Raw genomic sequence first — 15,020 nt, 5'->3', positions numbered from 1 at the left:
CTAATCACCAATCAACCACACCTGGGAAGGATAAGAGGAGCCAGGACCTGACACCCAGCGCCAGATCGTCCGCGTATCTTTGTGGTACTCCTCGCTTGGCTCCGTTCTTGTTTTTTGCGCTCTTTGGATTTTACTTGATGGATATTCTTGCTCCTCACCAGATCCCGCTCCCTGGACCTGCTCTGGCCTCCCGTTTTCGACCCTGCTCTCCCTCACCTGTCTCAGACCCTGCCCACCTTGGACCACAGCACTCTCCCCGATTCACCGTTTGATCTACCGTCATTTTTTGCACTTCTGTTGTAAATAAACACTGTTAAACTATTCCCCGAGTTCTGTCTTTTTGGTCCCCTTTGCCCGTTGTTACGATATTTTACTATATATTTACTATTCATCCATTTTCTTCCGCTTATCCGGTGCTTGGTTGTGGGGGCAGCAGTCTAACCAGGGACCTCCCAGACTTCCCTCACTCCAGACACATCCTCCAGCTTCTCCGGTGGGATCTCAAGATGTTCCCAGGCCAGCCAAAAGACGTAGTTCCTCGACGTGTCCTGGGGCATCCTGATTCTGAACCGATGCCCTCGCCACCTCAGCTGGTTCCTCTCGATGTGTAGGAGCAGCGTCTCTATTTCGAGCTCCTCCCGTGTGACTGTGCTCCTCACCCTATCGCTAAGAAACCCCATTTCGACCACTTGTATCGTCCTTTCGGTCATTACCCAAAGCTCATGAACATAGGTGCGGAACAGAGATTGACCTCCATTTACTATATTATACAAAAAATATACAATAAATAATCCTGTGTCACATTCACAGGATTAATTTGACGAATGAAGCTTCACTAAAAAGATCGAATCAGCGTTTTTCGTTCTCTCTCTGCAGCAGTGGATGTGTTCATGCTGACGAGGCAGGCGGATGCTGTGACCTGTGTTCTCCGACATTCAAACACAACATGTCTGGTCATCGACATAATAATAAACCTCATTTGCTTCTGTTTTCACCCCTAAATTAGGTTTTTTTTATATTTTACTCCTCAAAATAAATCCCCTGATATGTACCCCGCTTGTGTGTTTTAGCCTCTGGGCACTTTTTCCCGTGCAATCTCGCGTGATTGACAGAAATGCATTGTTTGTTTATATCAAAACTAACATGGCTGCATACAAGGAAAGCACAAAAATAAATAACTGCGTGACTGAGAAACACGACAGAAATAATCAGTAAAGGTTAATCTGAGGTGTGTTTGACGCCCAATGAGCTTGTTAGTGTTAATAAACCAGAAATAAACCAGATCAGACTGAGACGTTAATACAAAAAGAGTCAGTCTGGATCCGACTCTCCGGGTTTTTGGGTGGTAGCTGTTTCTCCGGGAGAGAGAGACAGGTCCTTTGTGATGTCTAAGTTGGTAGAGTGTTTGTTCTCTGATCTGAAGTGTGGCTGTTTGAATCCCAGCTCCCTCGGGTGAATACTGTTTTGTCTTTGGGTAAGACTTTCAGGCCGTTTTTGTCTTTTGAGTACCTCGAAGGTGGGGAAAACGATGTACGCAACCACCACGCGACCGTTTACCATGTCAAAATGTAGCGAAAGACGAAGTTTAAATCTGTCAACTGGACAAAAAGTTGTAGAAGTGAAGACGTTTGGCTGCTCATCTTCAGTTCTGGTCAGATTACTGCTGGACGCGGCCTTATATCCATCTAACTACACGCAAACTGTAAACCGCTGTTGTCTCCATTTTCAGCCTTTAATGACCCTATTCAAGCTTTAATGGCCCTCCTATAGTTCTTGTTTGTTTATTTTGTTTGCTTTGGGTCTGAGGATGGACTCATAGATCTGCAAGAGTGTGATGATCAACAATTCGTCCATTTCACAGATTTAAACTTCGTCTTTTGCGATGGATCAGACCTGGGCGACTGAGGGATTGTTAAATGCATGATGTGTGATGGCGATGAAGATAAATTTTGAGTTTATTCCTACACTTCGATCAAGATAAACCACTCACCAATGATTATTCTAAGTGGAAAGTGGATCAGTAGGCCTAGTTCTGGTTCTTGAGTGTTTACTGGCCCAGATGGTGGAGCTATGGGTCTCACAGTCTGTTTCTGTTTGCATCTATTTCCTAGTCAAGCAAAGCCCTGATGAATATGAGATATAAATAAAAACGTGAAAAATAATTCATGTGACTGCTGTTCGGCGTCTCAAACCTAAAATGGAAGGTGTCCTTACACAAAAATGACATGTTCAGTATATCTGTGCCAGGGGTCTCAAACTCAAACTATCTGGGGGCTGGAGGAGGCGGAGTCTGGGTGAAGCTGAGTCGCATCAGGTGTTCCACAAAAAAAAAGGTTTGTTAAAATCTCAAAGGTCATTGCTTTTTTCAACATACATGAGAAAATAGGGACCCAGGACACTATGTCGAGGGACAATGTGTCTCTTGGCTGGCCTGGGAACACCTTGGGGTCCCACCGGAGGAGCTGGAGGACGTGTCTGGGGTGAGGGAAGTCTGGGAGTCCCTGCTTAAGACTGCTGCCCCCATGACCTGGCCCTGGATAAGCGGAAAAAATTGATGGATGAAGAAATATGCAAATTCTTGTGTATTTTATGGATGTACATCGTTATTTGTTGAATTTTTTGTGACGGGAGAGACACAGCAAGAGTGACACGTGTGTTTGGGGTTTACCAATTTGGCAGAATATTTTACACGCAACATGGTAATGCCACACTAACATTAAACTTTCGTATAGTCCTGCGGGCCACAAAATATCGTCTCACGGGCTGGAATTGGCCCCCGAATCACAAGTTTGAGACTCCTGATCTGTGCCAACTAAAGGCCTATGTGTGTCATTTTGCTCATGCGCACAAGTTAATGAGTAAATTAGCATATACAGCACATTTAATACACATTTAAAGTTTTGCTCAGGCTTTAATAGACGCGTTTCTGTGCGTAAAATCCGCCAGCAGCAAGACAGAGCAAAAAATGAAAGCTGTAGCCTATTCTCGAGGCCCCTTTAATAAATATTAACGCTTTGAAAACAATCCTTTAACTATGGAAGCCCGTTTCCGCCATGAAAAAAAAAAATAAAAGCCCCACAGAAAGTCGAAATTACGAGTTTTAAACTCGTAATTATGAGTTTTAAACTCGTAATTATGAGTTTAAAACTCGTAATTATGAGTTTAAAACTCGTAATTACGAGTTTAAAACTCGTAATTAGGACTTTTAAAACTACTAATTATGAGTTTAAAACTCGTAATTATGAGTTTTAAAACTACTAATTATGAGTTTAAAACTCGTAATTAGAACTTTTAAAGTCTTAATTGAGCTTGTAGCACACTGCAACTGAGTGTACAGAGCAGAGGAGACAGGAGGAGGACTGTTATGTTTATCACCTACATACTTTTAAAAAATGAATAAATTAAGCTCCAGTAAAGTTTCTGGCGTCTTGAACAAATCAGTGGGCCCTGAGTGCTGTTCTGACCACTCATGAGCTGTGCTCTGTGTCTGTGAGCGCTCGTTTTCCTGGTCTGAGCAGAGTGCCAGCTGGTCACAACCCCGCTGGTTTATTGAGGAAATTATTAAAATACCAAATTCATTTAATCAAAATTGATAAGGTTCACTTTTTGTAAATGTTACATTCCCAAAATTACGAGTTATAAACTCATAATTCATACTTTTAAAAGTCCTAATTACGAGTTTTAAACTCATAATTAGTAGTTTTAAAAGTCCTAATTACGAGTTTTAAACTCGTAATTACGAGTTTTAAACTCATAATTACGAGTTTTAAACTCATAATTACGAGTTTTAAACTCATAATTACGAGTTTTAAACTCATAATTACGAGTTTTAAACTCATAATTACGAGTTTTAAACTCATAATTACGAGTTTTAAACTCATAATTACGAGTTTTAAACTCATAATTACGAGTTTTAAACTCATAATTACGAGTTTTAAACTCATAATTACGAGTTTTAAACTCATAATTACGAGTTTAAAACTCGTAATTTCGACTTTCTGTGGGGCTTTTATTTTTTTTTTCATGGCGGAAACGGGCTTCCATATTTAACGCCTCATGTATTTGTCACAGCCTGTGCATCAGCTCGGCCGTCTCTCCAGTCTGCGCTGTTCTGTCTGCGCTGCTGAAGGCGAAGGGGAGTGGAAGCAGCTCGCATTACCGCCCGTGTGTGTGCGTGCGCGTCTTCTCTCTGGATCTGTCGGTGGAGGGCAGGGCTGCACAGGCACAGCGCGCGGAGGAGAGAGAAGAGGAGCCAACGGAGGAAGGACTCAACGGCAGATCTCAAGTGCGCGGCGCGTCCGAGCCTGGCGCACCGGTACAGCATTGATCCAAACGCATCTCCTGGTTTGATATCCAGCGTAGGAACACACCGGACACAACCTGGGAGGATGGAAAAAGCCAGTTAAGAACCCGCACACACCTTTAACGCGTTCACGGAGTAGGACTTGGATCATCGAGGAGGGGGATTGATTTACTTCTCAAGTTGTTCCAAACGGAATACAAGGCTGAAAACAAACTGAAAGGATTTAAGTTTTATTTTTGAAGGCAGAGCTAGTTGAGCCTCCCTTCCATTTTGTCTTGCCCTGATGGAGTAGCCTGTTATCTCCAATCCAGTTCCTGGCAAAAAAAAAAGAAAAGAGTTGGGGGGAAAACCTCTGAATATTTGGCTGTCGTTGAAACGTTGAAGCGGGACCAAAGCGGATCTGATGCTCACGTTCTCCGTAGCATGGTGAATGACCGATGGGGAGCCATGAATAGCTCTTCTGAACTCGAAGATGGGACCCGGCACAAGAACCAGGTATGCGCCCGCACATCCACATCCACACAGAACAGAACAGCTGCGTGTTTTAGCTGAGGAGTGGTGCATTTACGCGGTGCCTTATGGACTTTTGGGGCTCTACATCGCCAGATTCAGCACCTATACTGTTGGTTTCGTGTTATGTTAAAGAGTTAATCAGATTTTTGAAACATATTTGTCAGTTTCAGCGCGACACAATGCGCTAATACGCCCCAAATACGCGCACAGCCAAATGAGCACAGCAGGAACACCGCGCCAGGTTCAGGTTTTTGAGGGAAAAAAATGGTTTTGATTTTAGGGAGAGCAGTTCACCAGTGAAATATGGCATCAGCATTTCGATCCTCATCATCTTGCAGCTCTTTGAATGGCTTTTGCACGATCCACAGAGGCGAGGAGTGGACGTGAGTTGCGTCTCACTCAGGAGGCGAGCTTACTTTGGGGAATGGTCAGTGCGTTTTCACAAGGTCAGTGGAGGGTTATTGACAACAGTCCAGAAAGCAGGGGAAATGACAATGGTCCTACAGGAAAAAAAGAACCTAATTTGTGAGGAAACTCCGTGTTTATGCGCTGTGGAGTGGGCAAATCCAACACACAAGCTGCGATTTCATATGGTCTGCCCTGCTTCACGTGTGAATCTGACTGAGACTGGAGAGAGAAAGCTTGAGTCTATCTTTTTATGTAAAAGCTTTGGGTTAAAATAGCCTTAGCACAAAATAAATACACATAAATTGAACTTATAAACTCATAAATGAATCACAACACTGTTTAGGCAGAAGGTAAATGGCCTAGATGTAGAGTTATCCAGGCAAAAGTACTGAGAATTAACTCCTCACCAACTCAAAAACTGTCCAAATTACTCCATAACTTCCCATCTATTGTCCTCATTTGTTTGTTTTAATCCTCCTTCCTCCTCTTTGTTGTGTCTGTCTCCCAAACCTCACCACTTGTCTTTAAAACTGAACACAGCCCACATTCGTACATACACTGATTAGCCTAAGTTGCAGTTCTTTAAATAGTACAGCTGTCTGATTTTCATGTAACAGTCCTCCCCCTCCTGAGGTGCAGCAGCTGATCAATGACTGAGAGGATATGAGTCCTATTTGTCATGTAATCACAAAGTACAGACAGGCATTTAAACATCACTGTAATGAGCTGTGGTGTCATTTAGCGAAAAGCAAAAGCTGTCAAGGAAATAATGTCTTGTTTTGAAATGTAGAAAAGGCTCCAGAAGAACTAATTGCACCTTAATGTGTGAGTGATAAGTCAACGGATAGAGACGCATTATATCTTTCATAAAGCTCAGATCATGCCTTATTTGGAAGTGTGCGATGAGGCGAGAGCTGGGGAAATGTTCGGAGATGACTAATGCTGCTGTATGTCCTTCTGCTCCCAACATCTGCTTCCCTCTACCTCACTTACTGCAAATGCTCACGTATACTGCATTGTCTCGTGGCTTTATTCAAAAAGAATAAGAATGAATGTGCTTAGAAAACAGCAGATCTGCGGAAAAATAAATGTACAGAGGCTTCTGGTCCGGTCTGTGAGAAGAAGGGACTGGTCCTGCATCACTCTGGGAAGGATGTAAGTCTGAATGTCTGTGCAGGGCTCTATGTAGGCCTGTGTGCAGGGCCTGTGTGCAGGGCCTGTGTGCAGGGCCTGTGTGCAGGGCCTGTGTGCAGGGCCTGTGTGCAGGGCCTGTGTGCAGGGCCTGTGTGCAGGGCCTGTGTGCAGGGCCTGTGTGCAGGGCTCTATGTAGGCCTGTGTGCAGGGCTCTATGTAGGCCTGTGTGCAGGGCTCTATGTAGGCCTGTGTGCAGGGCCTGTGTGCAGGGCCTGTGTGCGGGGCCTGTGTGTAGGGCTCTGTGTAGGCTGTGTGCAGGGCTCTATGTAGGTCTGTGTGTAGGCTGTGTGCAGGGGGCTGTGTGCATGGCTGTATGTGTGCAGGCCTGTGTACGGGGCTGTGTGCAGGGGGCTGTGTGCAGGGGGCTGTGTGCAGGGGGCTGTGTGCAGGGGGCTGTGTGCAGGGGGCTGTGTGCAGGGGGCTGTGTGCAGGGGGCTGTGTGCATGGAGCCTGAGCTTAGTGAGATGTTTCTTTTATCTCCGATCATTTGCTGAATGTCTGATTTCATGTTGTTTACTGATCTGTCAGCAGCATGAACATGACATGAGACGAAAATCTATAGTGAAAAAGCAAAAGAATCAGTGCATATTAAAAACATTCTCAGATGTTAAACTTGTTGTGCTCAAACTGATTTGTTTTTTTCATATGTTGCAAAAACTTCCAGCTATTGACAGCAAACATTTTCTTTGCTCACTATTGACACACTAATTTCTAACTAAGCAAAAAGAAAAGTGTTTTCACTTCAAAAAATTAAGGCCAGCTCTTCATGTGCTTCTGCATATTTGATTAGTCATCAGTGTCTCTTTTGTTAATGATGAAGTCTAGTAAAAACAATGTTATGAAATTAGCTGTGAAATTCAAAATCTACATGAAAGGCGCCTGGAAACGAGATCATACTGTGAACAGATGTGTGTGAACCAGTGTTGTACAGACTAACACACTGCACACACGACCTGTTCAATAAATTACACTATTCTATTTAATATGAAGTATTTTGTTTGCATTTACCCACTGCCAGGTGCAATTCAATTTGTTTTTGTATAACCCAAAATCAAAACAGCATGGATGAACAGAATAGCTTATTTAACCAGCAAAATGATAGAAAATCAAACTGTCATTGGTCAATAACAGACAAGCACATTAAAAAACATTCACAGAAAACAGGCCAGTGGAGAACTGTCCCAGAGCCTTCCGTGTCCTCAGACCCTCCCTCAAGGAAAAAACAAACAAAAAACACAGTGACAAACATTCTTTTAACTTAGAACATTGTAAATATTCCTAGTGAAGTTCAGTTCATGGAGATGCTTGAAGAAAAGAATGTGCCTAAAATGAATAAATATGCAAATGACTATGCGACAAATTCCCAGTGTCAAATCCAAATGAAAAAAGTGAAAAGCAAACATGGGTTTCACTTTGGAATGATGTGGATGGCAGTTAATTAAAATATTGTGTTTTGGCTGCACAATATGAATCATTGCCTCATGCATGACCCTCCTCTTCATCACTGAGGCGTGCTGCAGCTGTGGAGATGCTGGAGAGCAAAATGGATGAGTTGTGTTTTTGGAGCTAATTCAGTGTATTTGGGTAGAACTTCACACTTGAGACTCCTAGTGCTGACCACAGCCAAGAGGTCAATTAATCTGTATTAAAAGGAAAAGGTCAGCACAATCCAGACAATTCAATAGCACTGTACCACTGATGTTCGTGAAATACAGTACGAGATCAGACAGTTATCTCCATCTCCTGCCGTGTCTTTTGTTTTTGGAGACATTCTGATTCTCCATCTTCAGCCTCATGTTTGTCCTGCTTCAGATTTGGCCAGACAGGTGGGGTGAATTATTAAACACGGGAGCCATTTCACTTCCTGTAGTGCTGAAGACGAGCTCAAACTTTCTAATTTGTTGCAGGATCCAATGCAAACGGTGCCCTTTCTTCAAAACGCGAGGTGCGGGATGATCACGTGACCCGTAGAGGTGGGCGCATTATCCAAATGTCAATAATATCGTGAATGTTTGATCGATAGTTACTCCTCAAATGTTCTCCCAAATCGTCCGCATCACTTTGAACTTGCAGCGAGATGAAATAGTGAAATAGCAAAAGGAAAGTGAGCGTTTCTAAAGGTCTCCAGGAAAGTTCGCTGTAAGACACACTGTAAAAATGCGTGAGTGGTAGTGGGGCTCAAAAAGTCGAAATGTGTGGGCCAGTCCGTGTGTTTAATAGAACTTTTTACTGCAGTACACAAGAGTACCTCAACTCGATGTGTCAGTTACACTAAGACTCACATATTTTACTCTACGTGCTCAGATTTGCCCAGTTTCTCAGGAAAAAAAAAAGTATCGTTTGAATAGCGTCAGTATTACACAGCTGCACATTGACGTTTTTAAGGGTTCTAGGTTTGATTCCTGGATGGGACACGTCATTTGCATGTTCTTCCCGTGTTTCCTTAGGCTTCCTCTGTCCTCTGAAACCCCAGCATCCAATTAAACATGTTTTAAAAGTGAAATCATTTGCAAATTTGTGATAGATTAGCTTGTTTGACAATTTCTACGCTCACATTTTAGACACAATACGCTATTTTGCGGCTCCAAATTCAGTCATTACTAATATGTTCCGCCAGATGACAGGTTTCTGCGTTCGACTTTGGCCTTTCGCTGATTGTCGCGGCTCGTTGTATGACAGGCTGAATACGCGCGGAGCTGTGTAATGCATATATGTGGTATACTCTTGCGGGCTGGATGGGATTTTGTGGCTAACCTTGTCAGACTAATGAACCTGCTGAGCTAGCTGGAAGTGGAGAAGGAGGCAAAGAGTGGACTGGAGCAGAGCAGAGCCAGAGGAGAGTCTTGGGTCTGGTTCAGTGGGTCTGTGATTTCCCTGTGGGGGGTCCAGCGCTATGGCAACACTAACAACCGCAGCTCCACTCTCTGGCCCGCTCCGGGTGGCAGCATGATGGGGAAACTATACCAGGCTCTTCAGAAGCTCTTCAGACTCTACTTTCTCGTTTCAACATCAGATGAATGTTAGGGTTCTGCTCTGAGCATTCAAAACATGACATAATTGTGCTGTTACACTGCACGGACAAAGGTATGTGTGTGCACTTTTGTCCATACCGATGCCAGTGTTAGGAAATAACTGCATTTTTTTTTCTACTGTTGTCGTAAAAACAGCATGTAGACCATTATGATAATAGCTGGTAAAATACATATATTCGATTATTACACAATTGCAGTGTATCATGGGGACATAATACTGCTTTTGTGGTATTGTTTGTGCACGCTTTTGTCTTCTTCTGTCCTATCTACAATCTCATTTTTCTTTTGGGCGTTATAATACTATTAATTCATGTGACTCAGAGACATGCAACCCATTCACTTTGTATTGCTGGATTGTGGGATCAAAAACCTGAGAGGCTGGCGCCGAGTGCAGTCCTATTGTTAGAATGGACGTACAGTGTGTGCGCTGCTTATGTGTTGGTGGATCAAAGTGGTAACGAGCCATTACTGTCAAAGTCGTTACGTAAGTGAAGAGTGCTTTACATAGAAAGTGATTTAGTGCTTTAACAGGGAGGGTGTTATTTTGTTTGGGCTTGTGTGGCTGGCAGATGGTACCATTTTGTGGAGCATATGCAGAGGAGCCAGGCAAAGTTAGGGCTTTTCCTCGTTGAAGGTTATAACTGAAGGCTGTTGTCCCATATGCATGGTCTTGTTCACTGTATGACCTCTTTGTAATCTGAACCGTGTCTGGTTTTTTTTCTATTTTCGCAAGGCAGATATGAAATGACAGGGTATTTTAATATCAGATATCTGAAGGTGACTGGTGTACCCTTGATTCCACTTGATTAAACTGAGTAAAAACAAACATTTATTGAACTATTCCCATTAGCCATACATAATCACAAGTCTGCACGCTGTTTATTTATTATTTATTGTTTACAGTAAAAATGTTAGAAGTTTAAATCTGTTACATATGTATTTATGTAGTTATATGCAGCACAGATTATCAGTAAAACCAAGAAAGGCATAATTGAAGAGACCAGAGAAACCATTTATGATGATAAAATTTTACTATCCATAGAAATGAAGACTAACAACGTCCTGTGGGATATATCTGGAGTACTTCAAGGAGCTGCATAATGAGTCATAGCAGGTTGTGGTTCAACTGTGAACACACCGGAAACTCAACTTAAGCTATGTGCACCTTTTCTGTGGATGACACGCTCCTGATCTCACATCCTGGATATGCTTCTACATGAGAAAAGGTGGGGAGGGGGGGTGACATCTCTTCACGCAGCCGCCTCTTACAATAGCTACTAGGCCCAAGCCCCTAAGCAACACTTAAAGCAATGGCACATCCAACTGCACCCACACTGCCAAGTAATTGGTACCAAATTGAATTGTGATTCTTAGTAATTGTGTTGATTTGGTTCACCTCTCTCAAATGTGTCTATGTAATGGTTATTTTCTGTACAAATATGAGGAAAGTAGTGCTGACTGAGTGGAGAAAGCACTCCAAACAACGCTGTGCATGGTCTCCTAGGGATGTATTGACAGATGTGTCAGCATGCTGGCCCTATGGCTTCTGAGGAGGAGGAAAAAGAGTGCGGTGCAGAGGAAGGAGCTTACAGCCAGACCAGGCATCAAGATTAAATTCACATTTCCACTGGACTCTGTGTTGCTGTACAATACAGAACTCTGTGGTGTGCACTGTACTCCCTGGTCTAATAGGGGTGACAGTAGGTTTTTTGGTAAAGTGCTGGTTACCTCCTACATATAAATCACTGTGTCTCTGGGCAAGACACTTAACCAGCCTCAGTGGATGTGTGGAGATGGATGTGTGTGTGAACAGGTAAGTGTTTCCTTGATGAAAAGCATTTTGAGAGTCTTAATGGTAGAAAAATGCTATGCAAATGTGACCAGGCCTTGACCCAGTCATGTGACATATTCACAGTTTGAGCCCCTAATTGGTCCAGATGATATGTAGCTCAAGTGTAGTAGACTAGTGAATACAAAACATCTCTCTCAAGAATGGCATCTCAATACTAAAGCAAAGGTTTCAAACGCTAACTACATTCTGTTCTAACATCTATTTCAGACGCCAGTGTTGGCACAGAGTCGTCATTTCTTGCAATGGCTCATATTATCTTCTTTGTTCTTACACATCCAAACACACATTTGTATGAAAACAAAGGAACATAAGCCTAATGCATATAAAAAAAGCCATGTTATTCAGTAAAAGTTATTTGGCATAGTGTTGCTAGACTCTGGCAGAACTATATCTTGTGCTCAGGCTATAGTGTGTTTCCATTATCCGCTCAGAAACAATTGAATAGTCATAAAAGCAGGAAACAACCCTCTAAGGGGAGATAAACGTATGCATATAAGGAGCCATTTTTCTGCCTGGAAGAGTGTAATAGTGCCATTGGATAATTTATCATTGGGTCCCTTGCTAAATCTTCATTAAATATGCATTTGGAATTACCTGGAAGTGGTGAAAGCAGAATGTGCAGATAGAGGTGACTGTGAGTGGCTCATGTGAGTAGATGCTATAGACTTAGGTCTCCTTTTGATGGACAACGAGCCCAACCTCATTCCACCGATGAATAGCATCCTAAAACTATACTGGGATTATTCAATACTCTGCTGGAATTTTAATCAAAGAAAATACAGACCAAGGCAGAAGACCTGGGGTAAAGGAAAGTCTCCTCCACTGTACAGTATAATGACTCCTGTTTCTCCTCATGAGAGGAATATATTATCATCAAGGCAAAGATAGAAGTCTTTACCCTTATAGGTTATGAATGAAAATGATTTTAGCATTTTTACTCTTTTAAAGTCACAGTGAAATACCCGAGTAAATTTATTTGAGGACTATTTGCCCCGGCTGCTGTAGAGGTCAGATGAAGTTATGGCTTTATATAATTCTGTCAGTGTAGATTCACCTCAAAGCCAAATGGAATCATTTCCATCACAAACTGGTTTTATATTTACCTGCTAATGAATCGCTTAAGCTAACGGAGAAAACATAATAGCATCATTACGGGGCCGCCACAATCAGGTGTCTCAAGGTTAATAGCTGCATGAATAGACTATAGGAATCAAGGCTGAGTTATCCCTCTGTCTCCTCAAAGATGTATTCTACTTCAGAGAGTAATGAAGGCAATGAGATGGATGGGGCAATGTCACGGACTGTGCATGACTTATTGGAGACATCATCAACAAGAAAATGACTAAAGTCACTTCTTAAGTCTCTTCATATGAATGATCATGACAAGTAAGAGCGTTTTGAACACATTTTTAAAAAGAACAAATTTCTATGTGCTCACATTGAAATATATATATGCCAGAATGGACCAGAGTGAACCAAAGTGAAACACACACACACACACACACACACACACATATATATAATCTTCTGGTGTAAAAAGATCAATCAAGACCAATTTTACCTATTTAGATCAATTTTACTCAATGTGAATTACGCTCAATCTGGCTCACTCTGGTTGATTCTGGCTCACTCTAGCTCACTCTAGTTTACTCTGGTTCACTGTGGCTCACTCTAGTTCACTCTGCCTCACTCTAGTTTACTCTGGTTCACTGTGGCTCACTCTAGTTCACTCTGGTTCGCTGTGGCTCACTCTGGCTCACTCTAGTTTACTCTGGTTCACTCTGGCTCACTCTAGTTTACTCTGGTTCACTCTGGCTCACTCTAGTTCACTCTGGTCCACTCTGGCTCACTCTGGCTCACTCTGGTCCACTCTGGCTCACTCTGGTCCACTCGGGCTCACTTGGGCTCACTCTGGTTCACTCTAGCTCTCTCTAGCTCCCTGGCTCACTCTGGTCCACTCTGGTCCACTCTGGTCCACTCTGGCTCACTCTGGCTCACTCTGGCTCACTCTGGTTGATTCTGGCTCACTCTCGTTCACTCTGGCTCTCTCTGGCTCACTCTGGCTCACGCTGGTTGGGTCTGGGTGTTATGTGTGCTGGAGTGCTGGATGGATGTAGTGGATTTAAATACATGTGAGATTTTCACACAGCTCCTTTTTTCTTGAGCCTTTCTGAGTCAATCATTTAATCTGCATACGGCTCTAACTTGTATTTCCAATCTTCCCCTGTCAGTGACTCCATATTTACTAAATTGGTTTGTTTCCAAAGGTGAAATCCCAGACTCCTCTGCCTGAATGAGATTGGATATGGAAATGTACTGCAGCCTGGTCATTTTTGCTGATGTCCTGTGTGCTGGCAGCTCTGAGAACACGACCTACTCCTCAGAGAAGCAAACAGCAGCTCTGCGGCTCAGAGGAGCAGACGTATAGAGCCTCCTTCTGCCAAAGTATCACATTACAGCACAATGCAGGACAGCGTTTACCGGACTCAAAAAATACTGTGAAAGGAAAAAAAACATATACTAATAACAAAGAAAGTTGTCCTTTTTAACATCAGTCAGTTCGGGCTCCAGTTCTTTAGTTGTTTACAGGGAATTTCATGCTATATATTGCGTGTCCATCGATATGTTATATTCCCAACGGAACTGAGGTATCTGCAGGGGAATACACAGCCACACAAGAAACACAATCAGACTCGCATTTCTTTCTGGAACAACAAAACAAAATCTGACTTTAACAAGAAGAATATTTCAGCTTCTTGATGGATTTTTTTTTTTTGAAATGTCAATAAATATAATAAATAACAATAACAAACTATTCTATTACAATTAATTCCTACCCAAGATGAAATATGAAGTTGGTAGGACTGAGGCCAGAGCTTTGGATCTTGGAAATATCCCAGCGTCCTCTCCTTCTGTTCATCTCTCACATGTTTTTACTGTCCCACAATAGAACGTGTAGAGTGTGTTGATCTGTCGAGGCTGCGGTGGGGGCCTGACATAAGAGACAGATCTTTAAACGTCATACAGTTCATGTTTGTCTCCGTGGAACATATCACTCTGAAGCTGAAGGTTGTTGTTACCTTGATGTTCATGGTTTTCCTCCGGCATTTCACTTTCCATTTACTGTATTCCTAAACCAAATAGAAAAACACACACTAAATGAAGTCGTAATGAGGTTGCGGCCCGTTCTCGCTTCATTTTTACCACATAGTTCTGCACAACATGAGAAAATGGAAATGTTTACAAAAGCCTCAAGTTGCAGTAAATCTAAGTAGAAACACAAATTTAAACAAAACTGTATCATGAGCCTGAAAGCTGCACCGTGTAATGGGCCTGGGACGATTATTATGGCCAAAATAATTGCGATTAACGATTATATCATGATAATTATTAAAGCTGCTGACAGTTTAAAATGTCATAGATATGAATAAGTTTGATTTTTGAAGAACTGTAGCATTGTACTTCGTTATTAGTGAAAACAATTACGCTTTAGTGTAGAATATTCAGGATGAGCAGGGCCGTCAATGGAAAATTGGGGCCCAGGGCAAGAAGTCTCACATGGGCCCCCTCTGATACAAATTAATAGGAAGAAAGTCCAATTCTGGGGCCCTAAACCTCGGGACAACAGACCCCTTTGTCCCCCCTCGACTCCCCTGTTGATAAGTGGTTTTTTAAACGATATTATTGTTTATTTTCCATCCTTACTATGTAACTTTTT

At 42.5% G+C, this 15,020-nt stretch overlaps 1 protein-coding gene across 1 annotated transcript in view; it reads left to right on the top strand.

The window, feature by feature from the left end:
* Positions 1–4,707: 4,707 nt before the first annotated feature.
* Positions 4,708–15,020, top strand: part of fibcd1b (fibrinogen C domain containing 1b) — a 124,655-nt gene continuing 114,342 nt past the window's right edge. The window contains exon 1 of the mRNA XM_033990252.2: positions 4,708–4,798. Coding sequence (XP_033846143.1) covers positions 4,727–4,798 — 72 coding nt within the window. The 5' untranslated portion in view covers positions 4,708–4,726. The remainder of the gene's footprint in view (positions 4,799–15,020) is intronic.

This window comes from Periophthalmus magnuspinnatus, chromosome 23 (genome assembly GCF_009829125.3).
Source record: "Periophthalmus magnuspinnatus isolate fPerMag1 chromosome 23, fPerMag1.2.pri, whole genome shotgun sequence".
NCBI classification, from domain to species: Eukaryota; Metazoa; Chordata; class Actinopteri; order Gobiiformes; family Gobiidae; genus Periophthalmus; species Periophthalmus magnuspinnatus.
The sequence above is the reverse complement of the archived record's forward strand: the minus strand, read 5'-3'. Positions and strand labels throughout refer to the sequence as shown.